The sequence below is a fragment of the Melanostigma gelatinosum genome (genome assembly GCF_949748355.1).
Source record: "Melanostigma gelatinosum genome assembly, chromosome: 18".
In the NCBI taxonomy this organism is placed as follows: domain Eukaryota; kingdom Metazoa; phylum Chordata; class Actinopteri; order Perciformes; family Zoarcidae; genus Melanostigma; species Melanostigma gelatinosum.
In genome coordinates this window covers 5,933,017-5,959,304 of record NC_136651.1, presented here as the reverse complement: position 1 = coordinate 5,959,304, position 26,288 = coordinate 5,933,017, and the positions used below count along the sequence as shown (strand labels likewise).

General features: G+C 43.6%; 1 protein-coding gene across 2 annotated transcripts in view; it reads left to right on the top strand.

Moving 5' to 3' along the window:
- The window catches only part of LOC306792726 (mediator of RNA polymerase II transcription subunit 13-like), a 63,283-nt gene that overhangs the window by 2,029 nt on the left and 34,966 nt on the right, over positions 1 to 26,288 (top strand). For both annotated transcript variants that reach the window (XM_079290015.1, XM_079290014.1), the window contains exon 2: positions 11,577 to 11,814. In XM_079290015.1, coding sequence (XP_079146141.1) covers positions 11,577 to 11,814 — 238 coding nt within the window. The remainder of the gene's footprint in view (positions 1 to 11,576; positions 11,815 to 26,288) is intronic.

The following is a 26,288-nucleotide window of genomic DNA, read 5'->3' as shown; positions in this document are numbered from 1 at the left end:
GTTGCTCACTGGCGGGGCACGTACAGGGAAGTCCAAGACAGAACAAAACACTAATGACACGCCGAGTGTCCTGGTTCGAGGATATGACTGAGACAAAGAGAGAGGGGAGACAGACAGAGGGATGCAGATTGCATCCTGATGTTGAAAATGAGACAGTTGTGCATGAAGAGGTTAAGAAGTGGAGGCTAAAGTGCTGTTTCTATCACTGGAATCGGGTGCGAGTATTGATCCAGCGAAAGACGACTTTGAAAAATATGTGTTTTTATGTGAACAATTGCTCAGTTAGGATTTTCTGCATGCATTGGTTCCTGCTTGGTTCCTGCTTGGTTCCTGCTTGGTTTAGTGCGCAAACAATTAGTTGATTGATTGATTAGTTGTTCAACAGAAAATTGTCCGACAGCAATTTTGATAATCTATTAATAATTGGAGCTTTTTAGTCAAGGAAAAATGCCAAACATTTCATGCTTTTCTCTGTAGTCATTGAAAATGGAAAATCTTTTGCGGTTTTGTTTCAGAGATTTGAGGATGTCATATTTGACATCTTTGACATTTGATTTAAAAAAAAAGGAATTAATAGGTAAAAAGATAACGGCACAGCAGATTACTGTCATGCGCTCTGTGAGACCGGTGTCATATACTTGAGATCGCTGCCATCACGCAACCCACAAAACAACTGTCTTGTGTTGCTGGTGATCATCCGTCTGTGACAGAAAGCAAACGGGACCCTTGTAAGTGGGAGAAAAGATCCTAGTGTGCTAAGTTGAAGTGGCGAACGGAGGAGGGAAGGGTGGAGGACGGGAGGAGAAACGGAGGAATGTTTTCAGGGAAAGGAGTGAGTGAGACTGCAGCCGAATCTGTTTTCATTTTAGGAAAGTATTATGACTGATGTGCATCTCCTGACTGCTAGCCTCAGCCTATTTGTGAGAGAAACGGTGAGAGTGAGACAGAGCGAGAGAGAAAATTAAAGAGGGGGGAACGTAATGAGAGAGAGAGGGAGAGAGAAAGAGAGAGAAAACGGTCATCTTGCTGTGGACTGGGCCAGTTCTTATGACGCCGACACCAGCCAGAGCCCCAGCCTGCATATGAAATGCAAGGAGACAGTCGAGAGCCTCACGACGCAGGAAGCCTCAGTGTGTGTGTGTGTGTGTGTGTGTGTAAACACTGTAAACCATCCAGACTCGGGAGACAAACTTCAAACACCCATCACATTATGCACACACAGACGAATACACACACACACACACGCGCGCACACACACGTAGATACATTCACCAACATGGAAAAAAAACAAACACCCACATGCGCACACAAACATATGTATCGCAAATGCAACACACCATGCACACACTAAATCTTCCACCCACACTTGGGCGTTTCATCTCCTTTTCTTTGGGAAGCATCCTATATCCCAAGGAGGCAGTCCTTGTACAAACATAGGTAGAATGCAGCACCCTCAATCAAAGGATATGCTCCGTCCCCTCAACGCTGGTAATTAAGTGTCCTCAAGTGGAGGTCTAATGTGATCAACTAAGAGGTGCTCATTAGCCAAACTGTATTCCAATAGAGATCTTGCATGTATAATAATGTCGCTACTGTCTGTTATGGAAATAGAGTGCTTAGAGATGAGGCAGGGAGAATAGCAATAACGGCAGTGTCTTGATTTATGGCAGGTGAGTGGCCGTGCCTTGTAAGAAGAGGCAGGTAATCAGGGATGGTGCCTTTGTAATATAGGCTGTTTGCATATCCTCGTTATTAATGGTGGTGGGCATTGCAGGGATGCTTAGCGATGAGAAAGAGGCGGTGGTCGGATGCAGTGTGGGTCATCATTTGCTCGGCCACAGAATCAAATCAAGTTGGAGATTATACAGGGCTGGGTATTGTTTTTGCTGATTCCTGAGTGTTGGTATGGATACCAAAACAATGTTATTTTGAACATCTTACTTTGATGAAATCACGACAAAAGAAGCCAAAGTTCTCAAATGAATTTTAAGAGAGACCCTGCCCGCTAAATCAATGGTAAGCTGTGTAACTCTGGCTGATATATTGGCTATATTGCAGATATATTGATATCAGGGCAAATGTTGATGCGTAACAAGACACTACAAAACAGAAATGTGACACACGGTAAGTTAGAAACCTTGTTGCCATGACATTTCGTTTTCCCAGTAGAGTTTATTCTTTAACTGTGAAATGTCAAGATACTATAATAGAACACTTTTAATAGACCGTTTTGAAATATTCTTATATGTTATTGTGTATTCGCTCCAAATATCACGATTAGATGTTTTTGTGTCCACTATCTGTCAGGCTACGAAACACAAGCAGTTGTATTGGGATTTTTTTTTTTCAATACAAATGGTCTGCAATTAGCATCATTTATATTGAAAAGATAAGGCCGACGATATTCTATATTTTTGTTATTGTCAACAAGTGTCATAAAAAAACTAAAAACCTTTTTTTGGGGGAATTTTCTATTATTAAAATAATAATAAAGGCTAAGATGCCACAAACGAGGTTTCAGTTCTTAAGTTTCGTTACAATCTGTTCCCACAATAAAAAGGTAAATGCATATTCTTACATGGAGTATTCTTAAAGAAGCAGCCGTCTGTCCAGTTCATATTGAGATATCGAAGCACATGTCCAGCGTCCTCTTACACAAGGAGAGGATCGCTCCAGGTTTCCAGAGCATCACCCCCCTATCTTCTGCTGCGTGCCCTATGGAGCGGCTCCATCTGGTTGCTTCTCACTCGGCGGTCCACCCCCTACGCCCAACCAGTGCTTTTGGCTGCGCTTGCTTGCAGTTTTGACAGCTTGCACTGGCTTCACCTTGAGACCGTTTGTGGCGCCGCCCACTGATCTTCCCCTGTCGCTGCTGTGGGAATCCCTTGTCATCGCAACAGGACTCAACCCGGCAGTGGCCCACCTGTGTGAACATGGCATTCTGTATTTCAGACACAGACACACGGGCTCCTCAAATAGTTTGCTGCCATAACAGAATGATTTGTGAACAAGTGTCTCTGTTTTTACTACCCATCTCTTTTCTTATTCAATTCTTCCAGAGTGTGTAGTCATGGGTCTTATCTGAGCAGTAGGTCTTGTCAGGGCTCTGCCGCAGAGGTGAAGAACGGTTCAAAGGCAGGACAGGGAGGCAGGGAACCACCGCTGGTCCCGGAGCTGGAAATGGGACGGGATGGGCAGGGCAGGAGTATTTTGGAGCACGGTGGCTTGAGTGTAAAATATGTAAGCCCTGCAGTGCCAGCTGTGATCTATTCTTAGCGCCTGCTGGTGCTCCTGCATGTGTGCAGGGCGACAGAAGGCTGAGTGGGAAAGGAGGATTGGTAGGAATGGACGGTAGCCGGTGCCACCAAGTGCTTGGGATTGCTGGAAAGTCAGCTATTTAGCCGGCATATGGGCCGAGAGGCTGCTAGAGACAGATTGTAAACACATCCTTGTCACAGTGTTGCTGCTATTGTGTTTGTAAATGCTGAATCTCTGTGGTGGAAGAAGTAGATCCTTAAAACAAGTAAAAGTAACAGCACCATGGTACAGATACTCCATCACAAGTTAAAGTCCTCCACCCAAAAAACGTGAATAAGTGTCATCACCAAAATGTACTTTGATATAAAAAAATAAAAGCACTCATTATTCAGAATCGTCCCTTCATATAATACCTGTGCATTAACTTGTGAGCTGCAGCCTATTGCTGGAGCAGGTCAAGGTAAAGGGTGACGATCATGTATATGTTTTGTGCTGCAAAGAAAAGCCATCTTAACAGGAAACATTTATTAGTTGTTGAGTCATTCAAACCAGTTTTCTGTAGAACCGGTTTCAAGAATTTCCGTGAAGTCAGAATAAGAGAGATCGCTGCTCTTTCAATAAAACAAATGACACTTGACTCAGGAGAATGAATGAACTCATTAAACCAGATTATCTGGACTGTATTACTACTACTCCTATATTAGTAGCAATATGTTCCTATTAAGGTATTCTAGCAGCATACCATTGAATAAATATTGTTTAGTACATCAGAATTGTTCTTAAATACTTTAGTATATATGTTTCACCACTGCTGAATATAGTTGTTCTGCAGCGAGAGACATTTCATCTCCTAATTGCTGGACTTTCCTCCCAATGGATGAGCAGCACCTTTCTTCAAACTGTTACATTCCGGATGCTGCTGCAGCGACGCTGCCTCTGATATGACCTTGATGCCTGCTGTCTGATTGCTAAATAAATTCCAGAAACGGATGAAGCTTGTGTTCGCTGCTGCTGCTGCTGCTCTCCGTACCATCACATGGTCTGTTTGCAATCTCTTCACCTGACTGCAGACACCGTGACAAAGAGAATTTCTTTAAAGGTAGATACTGACCTGCTTGTAGCCGGGCAAATATTTTCTGCAAGCCAGACAGCTTTGCCAATAACATGGTTGGCTGGGATTCCATTGCAGTTAAAGCACACTTTGGTTAAAGGGGGGCTGCAAAAAACAAGGGAGAGAGAAAACATTAATGTTGGCTGCTGGTGCTGTTGCAAATTCAAATTATCATGTGTTCGTGTTCCATTGAGAGATTATCTGCGACCAATCAGACCGGTACTTGATGAGAACAAACGCGTTATGTGTAGACTGTTGATTCACAGCCGTTTGTGGCGCATTGATTCTCCCTGTCCTGCCAAGCGGCGCTCTCTCTCTCATCTTGAATTAGGCAGACACCCATGATTTTTCAGATGCTAATGAAAATTTGCACAGCTCAATTTCGGTCCTGGCTCGCCTCGTAGAATAAATGGACTTTGCGGTATAGAAGTGTGACACAAAGCGTTTTGATGGAGAGTATTTAGCAGGCATGACTGAGTGAGCATGGAGCCGCATGGCTAAGTGTTTTAGGCAGTTTAAGGCATGTTCATGTCTCTGCCACCACCGAACATGCCATGGTAGCATCATTACATCTGTTGTAAAGAGTGAATATAGACTTGAGTTGCATTACATAATGTATGTGCTGAACACCTTCGCAGAAGGGGCAGTGGGCTTTTAGTGTTAAAGCTCTGATTGGCTTCCACTCCCACATAGTAAGCAAACCGATTACAGACAGCAGCTCGGTGAGTTGCAGGTTGGAACCTGTTCAGGTGTGACCTACGCTGAAGGTAATGGCTTGCCGACGTCCACACTCACACACACACACACACACACACACACAGACTGCTTTCCAGTTTGTCTCCTTTATATTTTGTTTATCTGGTGTGTAATGACACCTGAAGTCGTGCTGCTGTATGCAGGGGCTGTCATTTGATCTGAAACGGCATCCCTGTGGAAAAAAATCAATGCACAAAATTACAAGCCAAATTAGATATTTTTTCATACCGCTTATGCTCCATTTGCCCAATTTCAGGAACAATCAGACTATTAACTTGTAGGCATATCAGAAGCCTCCATGCAGTGCTAATTACTGCATTGAGTTCTCTCATTCTCCCACTAAAGGAACTCAGTGAGTAATCCGATACGGCAATGGTCATATCTTTGCTTCTGGTAATCCCAGGACTTTCCTGACGCATGTATGACGTGCTCGACGATATCTTCAGCCAAATTTGGGCTAATAAATTCCATCTGTCGGGGAACAAACGGAGGTGTAGTTGTGCTCGGGAGAGGCAACATCCTGAGTAGTTCAGTGCGTTCCCTTTGTGATTTTTAGAGTAACGTAAACCACAGAAGTGCTTGAAATATTAGATTTCCACTGTAACCCTGGAGACAGAAATCTCTCAACTTGAATAGCTTGCTGAATTCCTATAGATGTTTTATGTTGCCTAGCAACTGTTTTTACTTTTTTCTCTCTTGGTCTTGTGTTTTTTCCTTCTTCATGATTCTCGGTTTTTCCGTCTTTGCGTCTTTCACTCATTCCCAGCTCCTCGTGACTTGCCACGGTTGATTAAGTTACACCAGAGACACGAGTAAAGCAGAGGCTGGTTTATTTATCTGCATGTTAATAATTTAGGCTAAGCAGGGCCACTGCTTTAGCCCGTCCCAAAACGCTTTAAAAAGCAGCCTGACGCTGCAGCTTTGTGTTGTTTTATTTGGCTGGGGATCTTGTCAGCGCTTTCGGATGCTGCAGTGCACTGTACACGAAGTCTCGCTGTCCTTTTATTGGTCTTCCGTCGCTGTCGCCTCCCGCCTCTCTCTGCGTCAGGTGAGAAGTCGTGGCTTTGACGGAGGCTCTCTGCAGCGTGATTGGCAGGTCTATCCGTCACTCGGCCCTGGGGACTCGCGCTGCTCTAATTAGGTCGCTTGGCTTCGCTCCCCTCCCAGGGCTGGATGCTATACGGCAGAAGAACACGGATCAAATGACGGCCCCTTGTTTTGTAGGGACTTGAAAAGGTGGTCGCGCAGAAGGCAGAGGAAAAGCATCTGTTTAGTATCTGCAGCCCCAGAGGCCTTCTTCCCTACACCTGTTTGGTGCTTTTGTTTGCTCTCGCTCCCAGACAAGTGCAGTGATGTGCATCGCTCTTCATTTGTGGTGCAAAATGCCAGAGGGGAGCGCGACTCCTCGTGGGTTAATTTGATTTCAGCGGGTTAATTGATGAAGGGGGAGTCGTTGCCTGCTCTGATTTCCGCCACTGGCTCTTCTAACTGGTGACTTCTCGCTGCTGACTTCGCAGCACAGCCACCTTCATTGTCTTTGTTCAGAGGTGCTTTGCCCACTTTGATTTTTCATTAAAAGCTGCCAGCTCTGATGCGTTCAAGAAAAGTTGTTCAAATCCTTAATATTTCAGTCCTGGTTGGAGGAGTCTAGTGGGAACAACAGGTGTGGTTTAGTACGACAGAAAACTCTTTGAGCAGCTACTTTATCAGGAACACAACAGAGGAGCGATCTGTGGTATTCACAGTGCAGCCAAACGAACTCCTTTTGCTTTAAAGAAGTCAGTCAACATCTTGTCTTTCCCATCATGCCGTAAGCATTTTCTACACAACAGAAAATGATTCCAAAAATGACTGTCGTTTTTGTTTTTTAGATGTATGATGTAGGATTTTATGAATATTTTAAAGATTGTAACTATAAACAAAAGGGTTTCTGCTGAAACTTCAAAGAAGTTGTATTCGGCGGCCTCTCGCAGTCTCTGTCAGTGTCGGTTGGAAATACATCAATTACAGCCTGTTCTTTGACGTTGAAATGAAGAGAGATGGTGTTGCATGTGTCTGATAAAGACGACGAGTCTTATCGGAAGACTCTCTCAGCTCTCACAAAAACCCACCCCAAATATTGGCAGCTTGTCAAGCGTCTAAACTGATTCGACGTTGATGAGAAAGCTATGCCACTCTGACAGAATAAGTGTTTCACTTGTGACGGAGTGGGTAAAACTGCTGATACAAGCTGTCTCTCAATTGCCTAAAGTGCCTCCTTTGTCAGACTATCATAGAGCGAGGCTCTTACACCGGTGTGAGATTCCTAAAGAAGCGGAATCTCTCCTAGATGACGCTCTCATACGCTCTCTGTCAAGCTTTTGATATAGCACTAGACTCCACTTAGATGAAAATGTTCACATCAGCTGCAGTTCTGAAAGAAAATTGTCCTTAATAAAGCTCAAATATCTGCATAAACCAGGTTAACCAGTTTTTTTTCTTCTGCGTCTTCTGTAAACGTTATTTGTGATTTCTCTTTTAGTGGCCTTAACGTATTTATGGAGGTATTATCAAAAAAGTAATTTGTCGTGAAAGTGAAAGGAAGCGCTCTACAAGCACAGTCATGTTTAGATGTGCCGTCATTACACGCCTGTCTCTGTCACGGGCAGCTGCTGAGCCTTGTCTGTGTGGAAACAGTCCAACACAAACATACATTCGGCTGCATGTCGGGAAGTTTAAGAGGTCCGTTCAAAAGGTCCCGCAAATTTGTTTTTCTTGTTGAGAAAGAACAGGAGGAGAGAAAATATCTTCAGTCATGCAGGAGCATTCATGCAAAGTGCATGTCAGGTGTGTTTTCCTCTCGTTTCCTCGTTGCTATCCCGGGCTTTAAACAATATGCGGCGTACAGTCTGTTAGACCTGCAGTGTGTGTGACTAACCTTTTTGATTCTCTTTTCGGTTGAAGTCACATGGTTTATCCGGTGCAACGTATGCCAGAGATGAAAGCTTCTGACTTCCATATTTCCTCTTGATTACAAGCACATGTCTGGTGCACTGAGGTTGACCTCTGGTTGGGATACAGATTCAGTTTTTTTTTTCCACGCTGGGGCTATAAGTTCACCTGATATACAGGAAATTATTTTGAACTCTGGTTTTAAGCTTAGGTTGCCATTTGAAATCAATGTTCAAAGAGTAGAAAAGCTTCTAAAGTAATAGAGAATCCGCTCTACTGCCAGAAACTGAGGAAAAAAGGGTTTTAACAGAATACTACAAATGGAGCACACATGTCTACCTCCTCTGTGCTAACACAGAAATATTCAGGAAACATCAGGTCGGCTGCTTCTATTTTTCTCTGTTTACTGGACATAAAGAGAGGAATAACACAACGTACAGAGGGAGAGCGTGAGATACTCCTGGGTGTGTTCAATAGGCATCCGTGACAGCGAGAGAGTGCTGAGAGATGAGAGGGAGAGTGGAGACGAGAAAGATAATCGAGGTGAGAGCGAGGTCAAAGCTTTGGTCCGTCTTAGCAAAAGGGAGGAAAAGCTCTTGTTTTCGGTCCTGCACTCAATCAGAAATTGAACCAGCTAACCAACAGTACAAGGGGGCTCGGAGAAGCGCTGGCTTTATTGACAGTCAAACTAAATCCAGCTTCTTTTTCCTTGACCTCGTCCCCTTCTTTCTTTGCTTTCTCTCGCGTGTTGCAAGTGATAATTTATTCATACAAATGTAAGATTTAGCTGTTTTTTTGCTGTTCGTTACTGCGACGCCACAGTCTCCGTGTGTGTGTGTGTGTGTGTGTGTGTGTGTGTGTGTTGGTGTTTGTGTGCAGGCATGTGTTTGGCTCTGCATGGGAGCATGCGACTGTAGCCCTGCTCCTCTTCCTGCAATTGCGCCACCGTTAATCCTCCCCAGGAGTTCAGCAGGGTGTTAGGTTAGTGGTTTACACATGGCCAACAAATACAAAGCACCTGTGTTTGAAAGACACACTGCGGCCTGTGGCCATTTAGCACAACACGTCGCCTGGAAATACGACTTGTTATTGGAGGAATAACAGACCTGTAGGCCGTATTTCTGCACTGGAAAGTGAACAGGTTTTTGCCTTCAAGCCATCCTCCACTCAAAAATGTGTTTTGGTTGTTGTTGCTGCATATGAATGTTTGCCCTTCACTGTGAAGAATTATGTATGTGCAGCGTGACGCTAGAAGGCTGGTATCAGTTTCTCTGTGCTCGCCTTACATCTCTGACATTACAGTTAGTTTGATATTGATTTGGTATGTAACATACGTGTGATGCAGCAGGGCACGCACACAAACACGCGTACGGTATAGATTCTGGATTTTTCAATGAGGGAGAAAGAGGAGAAGTAATTGAACATGGCTACAGAAAGGAAGGTAGTGTCGGTAAGTTGGTCTTTGGTCCAAGACTGAAATAACTTTGATTGCTGTAAAATTGTGTACCGAGATTTCCGGTCCCCAGAAGATGCACCTTACGGACTTTGTTGATGCCCTGACTCTTTCTCTTCCACTTTGGTGGCATTATTGCACGGATGATCTCTTAATCGTCATCTGGTCAAAATTTCAATTTGTCCAAAACCCTGATGTTTATGACCTGCAAAATCAGTGACATTCCCGTCAGCCTCAGCTGTACTCTGTGCTAAGTCAGTGTTAATTGGCTAACGTGTTACACTCGGACGGTAAGCGTTGTAAACATCACACCTGCTATGCAGCAGCATTGTCATTCGTGTTAGCATTTAGCTGAAAGCATCAATGTGCCCGAGTGCAGCCTCCCCGAGCTGATGAAACCAAGCAGAGTGTTAAAAACATGTCTAGAGGGGATCTTTAACAACCAATTCAGCAGAGAGCATGTGTTGCCCTATAAAACCAACAACTGGTACGCCTTTATTGTGAATATATTTGTTTGACATTTCACTCCTCGCCTCCTTCGTCTCCGCTCCTGATTCAGTAGCAGCAGACGGCTGTGTCAAACAGCGGAGGAACTCTTGACATTGACTGGGAGTGACGAGGCAGCGCCAGCAGATGTCTTCCTCTTTTGCTTTGGGAGAAACGGCATCCTTGACCTTGTCATGGCTAATTTTAGGGCTTGGCTTATCACAGCCGCAATGTTTATATCTCCCGTTACACACACTGTCATTACGGGAGGGGGGGGGGGCATGCTTGTAATTATGGGTCCATTCTGCAGTCAGGAGGAGGGTGTTCCTGGGGGTCATGTGCATATCTCTCTCTCTCTCGCTCTCTCTCTCTCTCTCTCTCTCTCTCTCTCTCTCTCTCTCTCTCTCTCTCTGAGCATCAAAGCTGTGGAGCCTCCTTTTCTTCACCCACTCAAAGACACTGCAGGCTTTAAGTATCTTGCCCCCCCCGCCTGCCAAATCTCTGTCCTGTTCAACAATGCCTTTTGTGCTGTCCACTCATTCATGCAGAAATACAAACACAAGGACACAAACAAACATGAAAAAGAGTTTCCAAAGCACACACGAGCATCACAGGGTGCACTGACGGGTGTGTATGTGTGTGTTTGCTTGTTTGCATATGTATGCTCATTTACAAAATGTAAAATCATGGAAGTAGAATTTTGGCTCATCAGTAAATGTGTCACGGCAGAGCGTCTACATGCCCAAGTCTGCAATGGTCACCATGAACACCTTTCATCCCATGAGATTAAATGGAGAAGATGTGAGTTGTTGGGCCGGGCTCCAGTCATTGACCCCCAACATGTTCTCCTCTCCTCACGTCTCACTCTCTGTAGCGCCCGTCTATTACTATATTACAACGCTCGCCCGCCTGTAGCAGTTCGTTCCCTGCATTTCACTCAAGGCCACCTTTTTTACGTCTCGCCGGTGCTCTCCCCCTCTTCTCTGCTCACACTTTATCGTATCTTTACAGCATCAGCAGCAGCGAGTGAAGGTTTCAGTTAAATAGCAACACAACGGGGAGATGCTAAATATGTCGGGACATTTACACGGGGGTCATAGCCGTGTAAACGGGGAGCCCGGGAAAATATAACATAATTGGACCGAGTCAGTGCAGCTATTGATTGAATCAGCATTGTCTGCTGCTCTCTTTCATGTGGGAGAAATCTATGTTTGCTGAAGTGCAGCACTTCAAGGTTAACACGGCACTAATAAGGCTGCTTCACTTTATGGATTTATGCGTAGCGGTTGTTTTTCTTTTCTTTTCCATCTACTGGATGTGAAGTGAAACACGCTTCTTGAACTTCTTGATCAACAATAATTCATTACAATTATATATGACATTTATGGTTTCAGCTAAAGATTATTTTCAGTATGGAAATTTGCACTGATTATTTTCTTGGTTGATCAATCAATTGTTTGGTTAATTCTGCTTTATTAGTCGCCGCACATAAAAACAATGCTGTATTATATTTTACGGTTGTGAAATGGACCGTTTACCGCTTTAATCATGTCTCTCTCTCTCCTCTTCCTCCGGCCACAGGCGGAGTTGACGGGCATTAAATGGCGTTGCTACAGCTTCCGTGGCAGCGGGGAGTACGGGCCGGTGATCTCGGCCCCGGCCCAGGACGACCCGGTCCTGCGCAGCTTCATGCGCTGCGTGCAGGCCAACCTGCTGTGTGTGTGGCGACGCAAAATCAAGCCCGACGCCAAGGAGCTGTGGATCTTCTGGTGGGGCGAAGAGCCCAACCTCTCCGACGTCATTCATCATGAGCTGGAAGGTGAGGAAGAGAATGAAAGAGCTTTGCTATCCGTCCCAGTTGTTTCTCCTCCCGTCCGTCTTCTCTTCAGCTTCTGTTTGTCACCTGGAAGTTGAGGTTCGACGCTTCTACAGACTGTTTGATTTCATGGTTGCTTTTTACTATGTAGCGTTGGATTATATCGACTGAGTGATTACGCGGAATACAGTCGCCCTGCAGTTTTAGCAGAGTGACTGAAGTGGTGAAATATGTGTTTTGTGAAGATGTACAACATGAGTTTGAGTTGTGAGTCGGTGGCAAATATATTTAGTGTTTTATAGTATAACAAAGCGCCTGCATGTTATACAGGAGCTGTGTTCAGTGTTATGTAGATTCAAGCTGCGTGCAGTTTGTTTAAGATGTGTAGGACGCATGATCTAGTCCGATATTTGAGCCTCACGGCACATATCTAAATTGTGTTTGCTTTGCAACTCAAGTGTTTATACGCTGCTTCAGGACTATCACTATGATGAAGCACACAGCAATAGGAGATTTTCAGCACCAGTATTTACAGTGTGTGTGTGTGTGTGTTAGTGAAAATTACACTGAGATATCTCACTTGAGAGAGTGCTACTGTCAGCACCAGTATCCCTATTTATAGAAACATTTTCATTATCTCACTGCGCACGTGTGTAGAAGTCCAACATATCGACGACGGCTCTGGAAGACGGGGAGAGGAGGAAACGGAAGCGGGAATATATTGGGTTTGGTTTCGCAGAACAACAGTCAGGAGGGGGGGAAAAAAGCATGAATATTGGATTGAGAGGTTGAAGCAACAGTGAGAATTTCAGTCCTTACCTCTTAAAGCTGACTTGATGTGAAAAGGCCTCACAGGCACTGCAGCAGATATTTGACAGATGTTCGTACTGCTGTTGGGGAGAGCCCGTTACTCAGACTGCAGCAGGATGTCGAATGGAGAAAGATACGACGCACATTTCAATTGAGCTTTCTCTGCATCAATAACAGACGCTAGTCGAACTTAATTCTTTGCTTCACCCAAAACCCGCCAAACATCCAAACTATGTCTCTCATCACGTAAAAGCAAACGTCATCCGGCTCCTTTTTGATCATTTGATTCTGTCAATGCTCACTGATCTTAAAAGAACCACAGAGGATGATAGCGATCACAAAACACACACAGCGTCAGTGTGATGAGCACAGAGTGGCAGGAATTGGGCATCCAGAGCCAAACAATGTATCACAAGAAGCCACATAACAAGTAGCAGTATGAGATTTCAGCATTACCTCACCAATTCCTAAACTGTCACATCTGGCAGCCTAAACTGTCAAATATAACTCTCTTTGAGTGGCACACTGAGATCTAATAAAGTTAGTAATAATCTCTGCTTATCTCATTATATTTTACAGCTGTTTATCATTTAGGGTTGCAGATGTGTCAGTCTGAAGGATTTGTTTCTATGCAGGTCGTGGAGATGTACTCTGCTAATGCTCATGCTCATGTTTGGTATTTTTGGTTTGAAAAATGTCCGAATGTTTTGAGACCGATGAATCTCTTAATTATGACGAATGGGCATTCCGGTCTTTGAATTCAAAGGCTATTACCAGTAATTTAACATCATACTGGGCTGCTATGGAGAGCCTATGATCGTGAGGAGGGACCCTTCAGGAGGATTACTGTCAAATACACACACGCGCACACACACACACACACACACATACAATTATGATAATAAGACTTCTTTACTTCTAATGTAAAACCTCACAGGTCTCCCTGTACAGTCCCTATTCAGCAGTGAAAATAGCATTTGGGGTGTGAGAACAAGTTGACAATTGTTAATTAAAGCTGGATTTCCTCCGAATTAGAATCGGTTGTAACCTAGGAACTATCTGTGTTTTAACGAGTCTTAAGGAGCCACACACCTGAAGTTCTATTCGCTGTGGGAATGTTCTACGTGTTAGATTTCTCTCCCTCATGTCGCCTTGACTTCTTCCTCTTTTGCCTCTCTCCCCGTGTCAGTCTGTTCCTCCTGTGATTTTTCCCTTTGGTCGTTGCATGAAAACAATATGGTGACATGAGCGAAGTAATGCTGTGTGTGAAAGCAGACATGCGATATTAGAGCTTTGAATGCAGCGTTGGCATAATGTGAAAAAATAGTTTTTACATCACAAAATATTTTTCTACTATTTTGACAAAAGGTTGAGTTCAAGTGGTGTCACGGTATTCAGATTCACTCGGCTCCGGATCAGTCCTGACAGTCGTGTACTTCTCCTCTACTGGTGTACGTTTCTGAGGTGCTTGTTAAATATTACAGACATTTTATGCAACTTTTACTTCTACCTACAGAGAGAAATATGGTACTTTTTACTCCACTACAGTTATTTGACAACCACAGTTACTTTTCAGATTAAGAGTTTGCTTCAAGACGCATGGTAAATACAATATGTTATTAAAGATTAAACCAGTGGTTCTTTGACCAAAACGCAGTGTCTTACGGCTCCTTGTCACATTTTAGATGTCTGTGATTTGTTAACAGCTCCACCAAAGAGACATTTCCCCTCTACATTTCTCAAATGGTTTAATTCAAATAATGGTTTGAATTTAAATGCAGGACTTTCGCTGAAACATAATTGTGTTTTTTTTACACTGTTGTATTGACACTTTTATAGGGTCTGAGTGTTCTGAGTTTACATTGGGCTGTCACATTCTCATTCAAAATGCTTGTTAAATACAGTAGTCGACTCACCGTAATGTAAAATATTCCCTTTCTCCTCCTTCTCTTTAAAACAAAAAGCAGTCACAGTCACTGTCTTCCCCAATATTGTTCCCATTAAATAAATAGAATCTAACAATCAGAATCAGGTGATTTTCATTGTTGTGTGTTGATCAAATCAACAGGAGAAGCCAGTTGTAACAAAGGAACAACTGTTATTGCTAATATATGTCATATTCATATCAGAAATTGTCGTGTTTTTATTCTTCCTCATCCAATCAGAAATGCTGATTAACACACATTTGCCTGAGCAGCTGAAGCTGTCAGCTTGTCAGGCTCATTTAGTGTGAATGATCAGCAGGATAACCATGTTTTGAATCAAATAGAAAATATGAAAGCGGTGTAAATTGGCATGTTTTAAATTAGCTGGCTGAGTCTTGTCTGCCAGCCGAGCAGTGAATGGGGGGAATTGTCAGAGGTGTATTTGCCATGTAATTGTAAAGGCGAGGATGTTGCCGAATATCCCGACACAACAATCACAAAAAGACAGCCCATACAATTTTACAGTCAGCTGAAAAAACAAGCCGCTTAAGTTGCTATTTATCATAATCACAACACACATTAAAAGTGTCAAAATTGTTGAACTAAAGAAATACACCAACTCAGGAAAGTCTCCTGCTGTTTGTGTTTTTTTTAAGTAATTCAATGTCGAAAAACACAACCTCGTTATATTTAAAGTGCATTCATTAGTTTTCAGTATGCCCGCCAGCAGCTATTAGACAGATATGAATAATATAAACAGTGTTGTGACCTGTACAACCGAGAGGAGTCTCACATTCATGAACAGGCTGCACTCCAACAGGTGGGATTAGGGGTAAATGTAGTTCATGTGGGAGAGAGAGGGTGTGCAGAGAGATATTATTTAAATCAGCTCCAATTAGGTCCCTCAGTTAAGCACTTTTCGTCAAATTACTGGTCATATTGTGCACCTATTAAACATAAAATGCAAATTTACAAAAATACATTTCTTTGTGTTTTTATATCAAAATCCTGTCATCTTTTCTTCCTGTAAAATACGACGCTGGCTTACGTTAATTAGCACCGACCGATTTCAACCTGTAATATCATGACACGCAATCAATCGATCTGCAACCTTTCGTGACAAGGGAGTTGTGTGTGGAGCATGTTGCTGGCACAGCCAGACACAAAGTAACATATTTTGGACATAAGACATAAATATAAATGCACGCACGCACGCACGCACGCAGGCTGGCATGCACAGACACACATACATGTAGTACTCGTACACGCACACAATGGTTAATGTATGAAACTATATATAAAATCAATAACTTAAAAAACGATTTAGCGCTCATCACCTCCGCTGGAGTTCCCCAGGGTTCACTACTGGGCCCCCGCCGCTTCTCTTTCTAGTCTCTAGTCTTTGGCTCTTGCTTCATATCACATAGCTTTTCCTGCTGCTCTGAGACCAGCGACACTCTGCCTTTTACTTTCCCTCCTCTGACAGCTGGGAGTGTGACACACGGGGACTGGTAAAGTTTCATCTAAGCCGAGCAGTGTTCGTCTGTTCCTGACATCTCCAGTCGGGATGCTTGTCCACCACCTTTAGCTCAACCTCGACAAGACTGTGCTGCTGTTTTTCTTTGGAAAAACCTATGCAAGACTTCCCCGTCAATACTGACAACACTGCAGTGACTTCGATAACAACTGTCGAGTCCAACATTATAGCCATGATTGGAACCAAACATATCTCCCAAATGAGACTATCCACAACCACATTATAACATTTAAAGTCCCTGCATCTCATCCAGCTGCAGCCAGACTTGTCCTTAGTGTCCCTACATGTGTCTTGTCGCATTGCTCCTGCTGTACTGACTTTAAAAACAACATACTGTACTTTCAGGCCATGACCTCGACTTCTGTCCACGCTCTCTGTTCTGATACAATTGTCCAATTATTTATCCCTCTCCTTGCAGTGGCCTTGCTGCCTCCTTTCCTCCCTACGGAGGACTCACGTTCCCACCTGAGTTAGATGAGCATGAGTCATTACCTCGTCTCCACAGCAACTTCAAAACCTATTTCTGAGTCATACCTCAGTCTTTATTTGCTTACAAAATGGTCTAGTTTTGATAAACCTCTCACCATTGATTCGTGCTGTCCTTCTCCCAGGATTTTAGTGTCAAAGGAAGTAAATAGGCTGCTCAGTTTGATATGCAGTTTTTATTATTTTCCATTCCCAGTGTACAAAAATGTGTAAAAAAACAATCCTCAAACAGAGCTTTCATTACATTTGCAGATTCCCTTCATCAAAAATAAAGGCTCAGTCAGTGATAAGTGTTATATGTGCTGTGCAGGCATTAAACCCGACAGCAGCCCTTACAATAATTCTGCTGTTGCACTCATCTGAATGAAAAGCATCTGCTAGATCACTAAAATGGAAACGTCAGTTTTGTTTGTCAATCCACAAACTAATAACGAGACAAGAGTACAATAATTGAATTGATTATGGATTTGCAGAGGAGTGTGTGGGTGTAGCGTTATCTAGTTAGGAATATCTGCAGCGGATACAACTACGGGCTGATGACTTTCATAACACCATAGGCGGTGCTCCTGTGTGCCACAAAAACAGCGTGTGGTCAAGGTGAATGCAGGAGCAGGAGGCAGCGTTAGAGAGCCATTCACTTCACACTCCACTGTGTTTACCCATGCTGTATGATCAGAATCATTTCATTTGAGGATGCTGAAATGTATAAATCCTGTGCATCAGACCCGTATCACATTAAATGAGTGTTGTTATTCCTGGGATTTAAGATTCAGGATGTGTTTCCTGCATCCTCCCAGTAGAAATATCTATATGTTTTGTTTTAACCAAGAGTCAGTCTTCCGCCACCCTGAGTTTTCCTTTTTCTTTCTTGAAACTGTAGTGAAGCTGAGAGGAATACAAAGTAGGGGAAATCCAGCCGAGAAAAAGATTGTGACTGGAATCAATCCTAGCTGGGGGTGAATGTTGTTCCAGAGACGGGAGTCTTAACCACACTGTCTCAGAGAAATGATGTGCATACTTAATTCAAAAAGACTAACTAAGAAGCAAGGGGATGCAAGGGAGTGGAGAGATGATTTACAGTAGCACCACATCTTTAAATAAAGTAAGAAATCACTCACCTGCAACGCACTCTTTGACACTATCTTACTTTAAAATGGCTTTCGGCATCCTTCGGTGTGTCATCACAGTCACCAGTCAAAATGAGAACAAGCGAGACGGGACTGATTTAAAGGCCGATGTCATGCGTATCCATTATCAGCTCGGCGGTTGGCTGGTGCAACACAGATATGTGACCAACAAGTGGATTAGAGCAGCGATGCTTATGAGAATGAATAATCAGAGATAATGGAATTAACAGAACAGGGAGAGGGAGTGAATTGGACATGACTTCAGGCACTGGGTTTAAAGAAAACAAAACCGAAACAACTCTGCCAAATATGTACGGGAGCATCGCCGTCTGTCTGTCTTCTGTGTTAGAAAGCTGCAGCTGGGTGCTGTGCCCTTCATAAACAGCGCCGGTTGCCATATTTTGTGGAGCTGGAGGGGTTGTGGAGTGTGTATGCGCACACCATGACAGGTTTCTGTGTGTGTGTGGCTTGACTGTGACTGTTATCATTCCTTGCGTGTGTGTCCGTAATTGGCCAGGTGTGTGTGTGTGTGTGTGTGTGTGTGTGGGCTGGCAGAGGTCGCAAGGTAATTGTCCTGTGAAAAAAACGTTTGCCAAATGTGTGTATGTGAAGCAAAGCGCACGAAGGAGGGCTAACCTCTGCCTCCATCTGTCCACGTCTGACTGTGAACTCATAATCTGGCCTGTGGAGACAAACCCTCTTCACTACTTGCCACCTGCTTCAGAAATACAGGTTAGATTGAGGTTATTACCGTTATGGATCTGCTGACGAGGATGTGCCAGTAATAATAATGTGCCGTACATAATTGTTCCCGTCCATATCCTGTTTATTTTAGGGACTCTTTATTCTTCAAAACTGGATCAAAACCAATGCCATTTTACACTCGGAGCACGCCGCTTACAGCTTCATTCAGGGGCACCTTCTGCTGTGCGCAGGAGCAGACTGAATTCCTGACATGTGGAGCATTTCATGTATTTTACTGAGAAGGTGTTTGTTGTTTACACCAGAGAAGTGTTTGATTTGTTCTAAGTATGTGCACCTGACACTGCATACCTGTTTTTAAAGAGGTTGGACTGTCACAGTCACTTAGCGAGACATGTTCCGCATTACAAAAGAAAAGATGCGGCAGATGGAAACATCAAAGGACGATTCTTTTTCTTTTTCTTTCACCAGTTTACCATCAGAACTGCACCAGATATGATACAGTATTTAAACATGTGCATCCTCTTAAAGTAAAGCATTTAAAAGTCTCGTGAAAGGAATAGTATGACGGAGCCGGTCTCACTCTGTCTCTCGTCTTAAGCCAGGCTGACTCTCTGCTGGTTGTAGTTTTAAATGTGAGCGGTAATGATTTTCTCATTTAACTCTCATTAAGAAAGCAAATGAAAACGCGTTCCAAAATGTCAAAACTATTCCTTCAATGTGCTATTTTTATATTCTTCTTTTTCTCGTGCACATTTTTAAGAGCTGCAATTTACAGCAACCTCCTCATGCGGGGACAGATATTTGCACCCATCCACCCGATAGCACCATCATATCCAGTCACAATCTTCTACTCATGGCCCTCCTCGAGTCACTGACGGATTAAGTGTTTTTGCTGAAGTGCATCTCAGCAGCAGTTGTTAAGTGAATGGAGACCCGGTGTCTGTTTCACCTCCCTGATTATCTCAGCCAGGATTCAAACCGGCGATCCCAACGTGCCGGCTCTTCTACCGTGAGCTGTAACCAACTGATCATTTTGATGGTGACAGTGAGCAGCTGAACATACTGCACACTGTGAAATCCAACCTTTACGGTTATGCTGGGGCCGACACATTCTCAGGGCCGTCATAATATGTAAAACCTTTAAGATCTGGGAAGTAGTTGAGAGTTATGATGTGTTTTATGATCCCATATCTCGTCCTTTACTTCTCTTTGTTATTTTCCCCCTTCAGTCTACTTCCGTCTCCACCAACCAGTGTTACTGACATCGTCGTAACGGTACTATACAATGGCAAATTAGAAAGCGAAGAAGAACATCCAGTGAGATTGTCGCAGGCGATGCTCCAAAAGCTCTGCAGCATTTGCTCTCCCTGCTTAGCATTGTGCCAATGTGATCCCTGCATGCACAGCAGAAACGATGAGGTGTGCAAACACGTTGATCCTTTCCTCCCAGGATGCATGTTGAATGGTGTCAGACGGAACAGGTGCCAGTGAGTAGACAGAGAAGTGTGTTTCCGACCCGATAATGTGGGTGAAAGGGGTCATTTCGTTGCACACAGGTTTAGTTAGGAAGCATTTTAAGGTTATGGCTTGTAGTCATAAAGCGGTGAATCGGAAATGAATGAAAGGCGTTTAACAAGAGAAGGGCAAACTAACTATTATTAAAAACTAAGTCCGTCCTTGATTTAAAATGATTCTCGAGCCCCTTTTCTGTGTCAACAAGTTTTACTTGGCATTCATTCTTCCCTCTCACACCCGCCTCTTCCAGCCCTCTCTCCATCCTCCCCCTCCTCCTGCTACTCCGCCTCTTTTCAGGCTTTGTTGTGCTTTATTTTTTTTTCTCTCCTCCCTTGTTGTTGGGGTTGCTTTCTGTGATGTTAGGGTGGCGAATGTCTGCGAGCACGCTCAGTTCCTTGGCAAATAAAAGGTGGGGGTGTACGGTTGCCAATCAAGGCCTACTGCTTCTTTTTATTCCTTCAGGGTTTGTTCTTAGGAACAGCTCTCAGAAGCAAAACTCACACAGCGGGAATGAATAATTAGCCTCCCAATTTTTCCTTGAATCGGGAACGAGGTCGCCCGGCTGACACATGTCTCAATAGCGAACAACCCCACTGAAAGAGGGAGACCTATGGAGGTTATAAGAGCCCCATAACGGAATGCTGCTTCACCGACTGAGCGGGACACAGAGTCAGAGAGGCAGAGAGAAGACACAAGCGTTTCTCTTTTCTGTTTTCCTGTCTGGCTTTGGCTGGTGAAAAAGTGAGTCACATGTGGAAAGCGGCGATTCCATGACAGCAAAAAAAGAAAAGAAAACACGAGCAAGAAAAAAGAGGGGAGGAGGGGCGGGAAGAAGAGGGAGGGGGGGAGGACAAGGGAGAGACGCATGTAGTGAGAGGGAGAAAGGGAGGGGAGCGTGCGTATGACGGGAATTCATGCTTCAAAAAGAAGAGAAAAAAGTGGTTTGTTTGGAGGGAGAGAAGAACATCTGCCATTTCTCTCTGGGCAGTTAGATATGCAGTTTGTTGTTCTGCATGCCTCTTTTTGAGGCTCCTTGTTTGCCAATCCTGTCAGCAAAATACATCACACACTTGTTTAGAAAATTGGTCACTTCCAGTTCACATCCTTCTCATCTCAAATCTGTTCGAAAGGATCAGTGTGTTCTTCGGCTGTGCCTACTTTCTGGCCCGATGAACAAATGTCCAGTTCGCGGTCGCAGATGTTCTTCCAAATACGAAGAAATTTGCTTGTGGGGGGAAAAAAGCCTTTCTCCGACTTTTCCTGGATGCACGGAGAGAGGCGGGAAAGTGAGCTAGGAAACAAGGACTCTGAAGGAAGCAGAGTGAGGGCCGAGGAAAAAATTGCCTCAGTCATGTTTACTTGTCTGTAAATTTGTGGGGCAAGGACTGAGAATCTCTGATTTCCTTCCCGCCTCTTTTTCTCTCCACCCCTTGTGGGGTTGTCAGGGCGTGGTGGGCTGTGACCCCCTGACCCTGCACCGTGTGTGTGTGTGTGTGTGTGTTTGTGTGTGTCTTAGAGAGAGAGAGAGAGAGAGATGAGACGGTAGGGGTGAAGTTTCCCAGCTGCAACGAGAAGGGGTGGGGGTGTACGATTTTTTTTCCTTCGCAAGCTTTCGGTTTTGAAAGAAAAGCTGCAAACTGAAAGAATGAGAGCTTTGTGTGTGTGTGTGTGTGTGTGTGTGTGTGTGTGTCTTAGAGAGAGTGAGAGCGTGTGTGACACAGAAAGAGATTGAGGGACTAAAAGAGCAACGGCGAGAGAGTGTAGCAGAAGTAGACGGAGGAGAAGGAGAGAGGCTGTGAGGGAATTAGGAAGTGAAGGGAATCGGTGTAAGTGTGGTGAAAATAGTGAAAGAAGTTGAAGGGTGGGGCAAACTGAGACAGAGGGTGGAGGGAAGTACAAGGGAGGGAGAGTATGACATTTCTGTTTGGCATTCAAGACGATCAACAACCTAGCGCTGGTATAGAATACAGGTTTATAGGAAGGCCTTACAACAAACCAACTCTGTTTATGTACTTTTCTTCCGTTTGCTTTTGCGGCTTCATGTTCATGAAGTTTTATGGGGTGAATTGGAACCAAAAGAAAGGCACATGTGCGGCACACAGAAGTCGCTCACCTCAGACTTTGATATGTCTCCATGCATGGAAGATTCATGTTTGAGATACTGTATAGATGGTGGGGCCAATATTAATTTTGCCTGAGGTTATACTTTTCGATTTCACATTTAAATTCCAAGTCGTTTTCATTTATTCATGAGCTAACTCTCACCCATAATGATCTATGTGCAAAAACTTAAAAGCACACTGACAGTACAGATAGTTCAGAGTGGGTCAGACCAATGCAACCTTCTGTGCCTACAATAAGATAAAATACTGTATATATGGGCAAAAATACATTATATTTGGTTTGAAACATCTCCGCTATATCACTTTAATGATTTTTTGTGGTGTTTTTTTTTTTTTTAATCAGAATTAAGGGACAGCAGGTGTCATACTGTGTGTTGCAGAGATTGTAAAGCACTTTGATGCAAATTAGTTATTTCTTGTTCTGGGCTGCATGAATATAGTTGACATTGATGCTATGCAGCTTTCGGTAAAGGGAGGGAGAGTGACTTCATGGTAAACATTACTCTACTGTATCCTTACAGAGACAATGGTAGCAGATAGTTGTTAAAACAAAATGTACTTTGAGCTCAAAAACAAGAACAAACAATAGCCAGACACAATCAATGTCTCCACAATAGCCAGATATAGGGACTTCAGCTGTTTGTTAAAACACTTAGCAATCAAGAAGATGCATTTGTTTTGATACTGAAAGTCTCTGAAACAAATATCTGCTAGCAAAAGCTACATAACAGAGTCTAAATGTAGTCACGCTCTTCAATCTGTACCGTAGTTAAACAAAGGCCATGATGGTGAATAAACCGAGCTACAAACTCCGGTGCTAAGAACTGAAGCCAACGCACTCGTGCCTAAAACTGCAGTTCTTCAAATGGCCACTTGAGGCCGGCTCCAAAAGTAAGTCAATCCCCGTAGTCGTCCAGCTTCAGAAAACAGGAAGCTGTTTACAGGCCGGTACAAAGAACGTTTTTGTCTTAAAGTTAGCTATAATTGGGGGCGTGGCCTCTTTGCGTGACAGGTGGGTGCCGTCTCAGGTCTCTCGCCACTAGCTGTCTTCACCCGGGCCGCCTCAGCCCCACCACCGTCCACCTCTTTGCCCATTTTTTGATGAGCACTGATTTAGGCTGTGTCGTCGTTGCCACTGAAATGAATTCCCACACTCTTTTTAAGATGCGCTGTTCTTTCATCATCACTATGTGTTTATTCTTCATCCTCCATAACCACATTTTCTGCACAGATGCCAGAGAAGTCTGAGGAATTGTGTCATAAAAACCCAGATAATGAGATCTTGTGAGGCCAAAAGCAGAATGATCATCCCTGAGTGTGAAGCCGGATTCCCTCACATCGCTGTGGAAACTACTTTTAGTTTGTTTGTCTTTTTCCTTTTTTGGATAAGACACATATATATATATACCAACTCAAGTGTTGTAAGAAAGACACCATGGATACAACTGAATCAACAATCAAAGTTCAAGCGTCTGATGTGCTCATTCCATTAGATTGTGTTGAACATTTTGTTCGTACAACAGCACGCAATTGATCCGTAATGCCTGACTCCACTCACATGTGGCTTGTTTTAATTATGGCTGCATGCAGCATTTTTAAAATCATTGTCTTTTAATTTCTACATATTTCTCATCAATTAGGCCATATCTGACGACTAGATATTAAGGACTTGTTTGGTGATTTGCTGTTGTATAATTTACGTCTGCAGTGCTTTGCAAGACTCTAATGAAAAATGCATGCTGCTCAGACTGTAAGTGCTCCAAGGACCAGACTCAGGGACTGACACAGACACAGCCATGAATGAACTGCAGCCTGGAAAGAGAGGAGAGGAGAGAGATGGAGACAGCCTTGCTTGCTGTCAGTCTCTCGCTCTCTTTCGCTCTCTCTTTTCTCCCCTCTCCCCTCTCGTGGCAGTTAGGAAGCCCAGTGGAGTCCCGCTAAGCCTCTCAATAGCTGCCCTGCCTCCCACCTCGAGGCCCATTCACTTCTAATGAGGTGCTCAAGTATCTGTGGCTCAACATGAGGGTCAACATCACAGAAATGTGCCCTTTTACACCGCTCCGGCAAAAGTGATTCATGATATTGCGCTCTTATATTTTAATCTGCTTGTGTTTCTCTTTAATGTGCATTGTTACACTTCTAAATGTAATGTTAAAATGTTATGTTTTTGTGCACCTGACAATCAGACAAAAATATTATGTTTCTCTTTTGCGTAACACAATGTTATAGCTACAATATTCAGAAAATGTACACACATTTGTGTTTTTCTTCCACCGCAGCGCTGTTATTTGCTCGATATTTGGCATTGTGCACGGCGCTACTCGGTGCTTGACACATTATTTAGCTGAATGAATGGGAATTCATGGGAAGCGTCACTTCTGAACAGCACTCAAAATATCATGCACTTGAGATGGTGTTGCAGACTGCAAACACAAAGCCACGTTGAGTCGCAGTCACTCTTAAGTCTCCAGCTTCACTCGCGCTTCCTCTGGAACGACGAGTCAAACGCATCGTTTCTGATCACTCGCCTCTAACCTCCCCTGATGCGGCGCTTTGGTGTGAGCTGAGGCTGTGTGGCCACACTGCCAGAGAGAAAATGATGCGAGTCCACCTTCCTTTAAGGACATGGAGAGCTTTCCCAGTATGAGCAGACACGGGAAGAGTTCAGTCTCAGGTCGATGTCATGGTTGTTTAGAAGGAGATAAAACTACTTGTACAAAGGAAAAGAGGAGGAGCTGGCAGTGTTTCAGGTCTATTCCTTTTCGATGGTTTTTAATCTTATCTGCCAGCATATTTCTGTGAAATAGTGTCACTGGCTTTCCTCTGAACAGCCTGTGTGTTTATTCATCCCTGTATTTAACACTTAGTTTATCTTCAGCCAGCATCTAAAGGAAGAAGGATGCTCTGCAGTTCAGAGTGCTGCGTATATGACTCAGCGTTGTGGTTGATCAGTTGTCTGGCTGTAGTTCTCTGATGAGCCAAGTCTTCATTCAAATTTACAGCAAATTTCAAACAAATTATTCAGTAAGAGCAAATGTGAATGAATGCATGTTTCCAGTCGCTACAGTCATGTAAGCGTTAGGAGTTGGGTGCATCGAGATAAGCAGTTGCTGTCTTTAATTCTCCAGTCGTGTGCCATTAAGCCGCTGCAGAAGAAGAGGGCACAGTGAGGTGACCCCAGCGCTGGTCAAATCTACCAAACCATGGAAATCATGACGTAAATATGGCACGCATTTGAGAAATGTCATTTCTATGGTCCACACAGATGTTCTCATCTGCCACCATTTTCATCAATCGAAAAATGCGATATTTTTGACTGAATGCACTTATTGCAGTTCCTACGAAAACACGAAGAGGTGGGTGGGAAATACATGTTCCCAGTGGAAAGCACAACGTCCAGGTGTCGCTGGACTTTCAGACCACCGCTGTTCAGAAACATCTGCTGACTGTAAACACAAGCCATCCTCACCACATTCAGCTACGTGAACCGAAACAAACGGTTGCTGTTACTTCCTGTCTATTCTTACAAACAGGATTCATTATGAGAGGAAACGGTAGACAAGATAATTAATTCATGGTGCCGTTTGAGAGCCATAAAACTCAACATGTGAAAGGAATATAAGAACAACACATTTGACTCATAATTATCTTATTTGTTGATGACATGGTCAACAAATGCACTCATTTATAGGGTCCAGGCACTTGTCAAACACCTGCACATCAACTTAAAGGAATAAAGTCTTTGTAAATAAGTGTATTTTTTGCCGTCTTGATCAATATTTATTCAATCTTGTTCAGCAGAGAAATGAACGCTTACAGCGTTTAGTTTCTTTCACACTGCCGACTTCATTTTACTTTGAATTCTGTGCAGAAATCCACAAGGCATTATGATTATGTGAGACCACAGAGACTAAATGTGTTTTCATGACAATGTGTACTGAACAGTCCGGACACCTCGTCCGATTCATTTATTTATTTCCCAGTGACTTGTGGGAAAACAGTTGGCACTCAGCATCCATCCATCAGCAGCATCCCAAACATCACAAACGTGTGTGTTTAGTGTGTGTGTGTGTGTGTGTATGAGCTGAGTGTCACATTATGTAAGGTTGTGGGATAATTCTGTTGGCTTTTCTCTGCACAGTTGTCTCTTTTGTGATTGTCGGGGTTAGTTAGAGGCCAATGCATATGCACCAACACACTGCCAGCATCATACAGAGCCCATTTTTATATCCATACCTTTGCTGTCATG